This window comes from Pyxicephalus adspersus, chromosome 4 (genome assembly GCF_032062135.1).
Source record: "Pyxicephalus adspersus chromosome 4, UCB_Pads_2.0, whole genome shotgun sequence".
Lineage (NCBI taxonomy): Eukaryota > Metazoa > Chordata > Amphibia > Anura > Pyxicephalidae > Pyxicephalus > Pyxicephalus adspersus.
Genome location: NC_092861.1, coordinates 154,312,456 through 154,313,879, shown reverse-complemented (window position 1 = coordinate 154,313,879; position 1,424 = coordinate 154,312,456). Strand labels below are relative to the sequence as shown.

Below are 1,424 nucleotides of genomic sequence, written 5' to 3'. Positions count from 1 at the left end.
AGAGAGGGTGGGGTAGGAAGGACTCTGTATGTACAGTTAGGTGAGAGAAGGAGACCCACCCTACCCCCTACTTTGTTGCCAGGTCTGGGGGTATGTGTAAAGTGCAGGCCTCCATAGGAGAGAGCAGCAGCAGAGTCAGAGGAAAGCCAAGTTTCAGTGAGAGCCAGGAAGTTCAGAGACTTAGAAAAGAGAAGGTTGTGTATGGAGGATAATTTGTTGCCAACAGATCGGGCATTCCATAGACTGCCAGAGAGAGGGGGTAAGGACTTATGGGTAGGGTGAATGGGGATGAGGTTAGGAGAAGGGAATGTCCTGCTGAGAGTGAATGGAAAGTGGAGGCTGCGTGGGGGACCAGGGTTGGGTGAGATGTCACCAGAGAGTATCCTTCTCCAAGGAGACTTGTAATAACCTCATGCTCCTCAATCACACCCTTATGTCCTCCACCCTGGAGACTTTTGATAATCCCATGCCCTCATATTTGACCATATGTCCTACTCTCTGTTTTATGATAAAACTCATTGACCTGCTCACGTTCACTATCACAATCCTTAGTCCTCTTCTGGATTCATTTAACAATCCTAGCCTACATTTATTTCTCCAATCTTGCCCGCAAATCCCCCTTTTCGTAGATTTATAAAATCCCCGTTACCCTTCTCATCCCCAATCATATTTCAGTGTTCTCCTCCCTATGGACTAATAATGTGCCTTTCTCAGCTTGCTATCACACCCCAGTGTTTTGCTTTTTGAAGTGTTGTGATGATCATATCCCCTTTCTCACCTTTTCAATCTTTTCAGAGAGGAAAATATGGGGGATAACCCCATTCTTCCCATCGCACCCCAGTTTCCCCCTCTCTGAATGCTCATGACAATTTAGTCCACCTTCCCCATTAACAACCCATTGTCCCCCTTTTGCCCATGCCTCTCCTTACATCCAGTGACCACCTGTGTAGTAATTTGTTATAACCCCATCCACCTTTCTTTCTCTAGGATGTTGAGGATGAAGAAGAAGAGATTAGAAGGCCCAAGAAACTTAGTAGGAAGTTACTGCGTAGTGCTTCACTTAGCCGACAGGTAATTTCTCCAAAATCTTTGTGTACATAGTTAGGATTTGTGTATATGCTGCATTCCTCTCGCTGGGTTTATGAATAGGATCTGTGCAGTATGGAGTTTATTATAAATTATTATATTCTCTTTCTTTCACAGCCAAATTTTAAACAGAAGTTTGTGTCATTGTTGAAGAGATTCAAAGTGAATGATGATGTAAGTTCTGTGCAGATGACATTGATTTCCATACCTCCATATAATGACCATGTTCATATTTACAGCAACAAAACCCCACCCCAAATAAAACTATTTTCTTATACAAACTTTATAAATTATATAGCTCTCACCTCGTATAATACCTATATCTATATAAAAACAGC

At 42.6% G+C, this 1,424-nt stretch overlaps 1 protein-coding gene across 3 annotated transcripts in view; it reads left to right on the top strand.

Moving 5' to 3' along the window:
• The window catches only part of LOC140329658 (phosphofurin acidic cluster sorting protein 2-like), a 37,680-nt gene that overhangs the window by 13,442 nt on the left and 22,814 nt on the right, over nucleotides 1-1,424 (top strand). For all 3 annotated transcript variants that reach the window (XM_072410052.1, XM_072410053.1, XM_072410054.1), the window contains exons 8-9: nucleotides 988-1,071; nucleotides 1,204-1,260. In XM_072410052.1, the coding sequence (XP_072266153.1) occupies nucleotides 988-1,071; nucleotides 1,204-1,260 (141 nt within the window). The remainder of the gene's footprint in view (nucleotides 1-987; nucleotides 1,072-1,203; nucleotides 1,261-1,424) is intronic.